The following is a 3287-nucleotide window of genomic DNA, read 5'->3' as shown; positions in this document are numbered from 1 at the left end:
CTTTACGTCAACAGATTCAGAATTGTACAGCATATTTCACCGCACAGCATAGATATGGCATGTGTATGCATTTTAAGTAGTGCGTGCAACTCATTTCTGCTTCACTTACGCCGGTGCAAACAGGAAGCGGCCTTGTACCTCACAGAATCTCGACTGATTGGTGTACTAGTGATGCAGGAATGAACTCCAGTCTTTTTCAGTGCATAGTGCACATAATCGATTTCTCAGGACGCGTGAACTCCGACGAGAACTGTCAGCGCATGCAACAAGTTTACTTACGCTGTACCGCGCACAGCAGTAATTCATGCTTGTCGGCTGTCTGTTTCGTGCATTCTGTTGGGAGTCGGGGGAATTTCACTGCTGTCATCAACCCCTTCGTGTGTACATTGCTGGTTTGGGATTCCACAACAAAACAGCAACTACCAGCCTTCCGTAATTGCTGGTTTGGGATTCAACAACACAACAGTAATTACCAGTCTTCCGTAGGGGCGCAATCGCAGACTAAGCCTACGCAGACCAAGCGCAGACTAAGCCTACGTTCACACTTGGGAAGCGGCAAGCGGGCGGAAAGGCCAAAGCGGCCGGAAAATTTTTTCCGCGCCTGTCCAAGTTGTTCAAATTTGTTTTGCTACCGCCGCGGCCGCCGCTGCCGTTTTCGTCGAGATCCATCTCGTCTGCTTACGTTTGTCGGCGTGGTGGCGCTCATTATCGCATTTCGAGCCGTATGTTCATTCATTGACCCACCCGTCATCAAAAGTGATCATTTTGCACAACTTCGCGTGTCATCTGCGACCTTCGGTAAGTTCCTCGTTGGCGTTCCGTAATTCTCCTCACACGGGCGCGGTAGCGCTGAGTCACTGGTTGGTGCCGAGGCGTGATAATATTTCTTTAATAGCTTTTATTTACAAGTTGTATTAACATTTCATCATTTCGTATTGTCGGCGCCTCCAAGACACCAAAGGGGCAACGGGAACACCACAGCTAAAACCCGGGCTGGCCCTTGTGTTGGGGCTCGCCAAAGCCTGCGCGTCCTACGTGAGACCTACGCTCTCAATCTATCGTCGCGACGAGAAAAGCACCCCGCGACTTCTGCAACATACCGTACACGTGCGAGGAGAATTATGGAGCGCCAACGAGGAATCTGCCTAACTATTGTCTACCATGGAAATGGAAGAAGAAATGGCTTTAATACTTCTTCCTACTTGTTTTCTAGAAATGGACAATGAATAAACCGAAGACGCGGACACCTCGGAAACGGCGGTGGTGGGTTCGCTTGGTTTTGCAAAAGCGCGAGAAGTTGGGTCATGCCAAGGCTTCGTTGCCGCACCTCTGGTCGCGCGACGTCGAATACTATCGCGAGTATTGCTGACAGTACGTTTTAGTGCCACTCTTTGTATCGGCCGTTGTTCCGGTCGATCAAACCAACAACACCCGTGTCAAGACAACAGTGAACAGCTTTTATTGAGCGTCGGTATTTATAGGGCACTCGGTCCGTAAGAGGGGGAGTGCGCTATCGTACATGCGACAGCGGCATGATGCCGGCTTGCGCCCACTGCTGGTGCGCATGCGTGCGATGCGATACATCTTCCCTTCTTACAGAAGTCTGGGTCGTTTCAGCGCCTGTAGCTGACTTGCTCGAAGTTGTCATCATAGGCCAGACGTTCCGGTGGCCTGGATTGCCTTTGTGATCTCCTAGGTAGCGTTGGAGGCGGGCTTTGTTGTCTCGCTGTTCATAGGCACACCAATGGAGACACAGCTGGTGGAGTATTTGCACCGTCAGACGGCGTGGTATCTTGTTCGTTATCTGACTCACTTGCCGACATGTCGGGACTGAAGCTTTCTTTCGTGCCTAGCAAGTGTTCGCGGTTTCGGCGTAGTGTCTTGTGGCCCTCTGTGCGGACATAGAAGGAGCGTGGTCCAGCTGGTGCCATTACCTTGGCTTTCTCTGACCATGACGTTCCCTTCACTCGCACGACGTCATTATGTTGAAGGGGGGGCAAGGTATGATGCCTCCGACTTGTTTGCTTGTGCTTCGTTGTGTGTACTACTGGCTGCGGTGTGAAGTCAGGTAGAGGGGTGCGCAAACGCCTTCGTTGAAGCAGTTCGCCAGGGGGCCGTCCATCTTCCAAGGGGCTGGCTCTGTAGCTAAGCAAACCAAGCCAGAAGTCTTCGTTTGCTTCGGTGGACTTTTTCAATATTCTTTTCACCACTTGCACGCCTTTTTCTGCTAGTCCGTTTGAGCGCGGGAACCGGGGACTTGAAGTCACGTGCTGAAAGTCGTACAGCTTAGCGAAACGGGCAAACACCTGGCTGGAAAATTGGGGACCATTGTCAGTGCACACTTCTGTTGGGATGCCGTATCGTGAGAACATCGCTCCGAGCCTCTCCGTCACGGAGTTGGTTGACAGGTCACGCAGCTGGTCGACTTCTGGAAAGTTAGACATGGAATCGTAAGCACATAGGTAGTACTTGCCGCCGTATTGAAAGATGTCAACTCCAACACGCAACCAAGCCTGTGAAGTGATTGATCGAAGCATTAACGGCTCAGCTGGTTGGTTGTATGCATGCCTTCTGCAAATAGCACACTTTTGTATTAGCGCTTCAATATCCGAGATGATGTTTGGCCAGAAGACCAACTGTCGTGCTCGTCCTTTGCATTTTCCTATACCTAGGTGCCCTGTGTGGATTCTATGCAAAATTTCAGCCCGCATTCGTGTGGGAATTACAACCTTTGTCCCCTTGAGAAGTATTCCGTTCACGACTGAAAGCTCGGAGGACGCAGACGCGAGGGGTCCTGTCCGTCCTTTTGCAACACTATCTTCAGGTACGGGTCGCATGCGGACTCACGTGCGAGGCGTAGGGCAGTTCTTTCGCTGACGAGTGACGACACCACGCTGACGGCGTGAATTTCAACATCGGTGGTGTCCGTGGCAGTGCCGTCTCCAGGAGCGGGTGCCCTTGACAGCATGTCCGCCAGTGCCATCTGTTTGCCGGGAATGAACACGATTGTGTAATTGTACTTCAAAATCCTGAGAAAGAAACGCTGCACTCGTGGTGGCATGTCAGATATCGCCTTTTTTTTTGCAATGTCAATGAGAGGCCGGTGATCGCTTTCAAGTGTCACCGGGCGGCGGTACACAAAGTGATGGAACCGTTCACAGCCAAAAACAAGCGCCAGAGCTTCTTTTTCAATTTGAGAATAGCGCTGTTCCGTCGCCGTTAAAGATTTCGACGCATAGGGTACCGGTCTCCATCCGTTATCATGTCTTTGCAACAAAGCTGAACCA

General features: G+C 51.3%; 1 protein-coding gene across 1 annotated transcript; it reads right to left on the bottom strand.

Annotated features, from left to right (window-relative positions):
* Positions 1-1456: 1456 nt before the first annotated feature.
* LOC125946592 (uncharacterized protein K02A2.6-like) lies at positions 1457-3014 on the bottom strand. The gene is made up of 2 exons (XM_049670078.1): positions 2848-3014; positions 1457-2428 (listed from the first exon to the last, which is right to left on the bottom strand). Exons 1-2 carry the CDS (start codon positions 2981-2983, stop codon positions 1731-1733), a joined length of 834 nt encoding a protein of 277 aa, XP_049526035.1. The 5' UTR covers positions 2984-3014; the 3' UTR covers positions 1457-1730.
* Between the last annotated feature and the right edge of the window lie 273 nt (positions 3015-3287).

The sequence above is a fragment of the Dermacentor silvarum genome, chromosome 7 (genome assembly GCF_013339745.2).
Source record: "Dermacentor silvarum isolate Dsil-2018 chromosome 7, BIME_Dsil_1.4, whole genome shotgun sequence".
Taxonomy (NCBI): domain Eukaryota; kingdom Metazoa; phylum Arthropoda; class Arachnida; order Ixodida; family Ixodidae; genus Dermacentor; species Dermacentor silvarum.
This window is presented reverse-complemented; position numbering and strand designations above follow the sequence as displayed.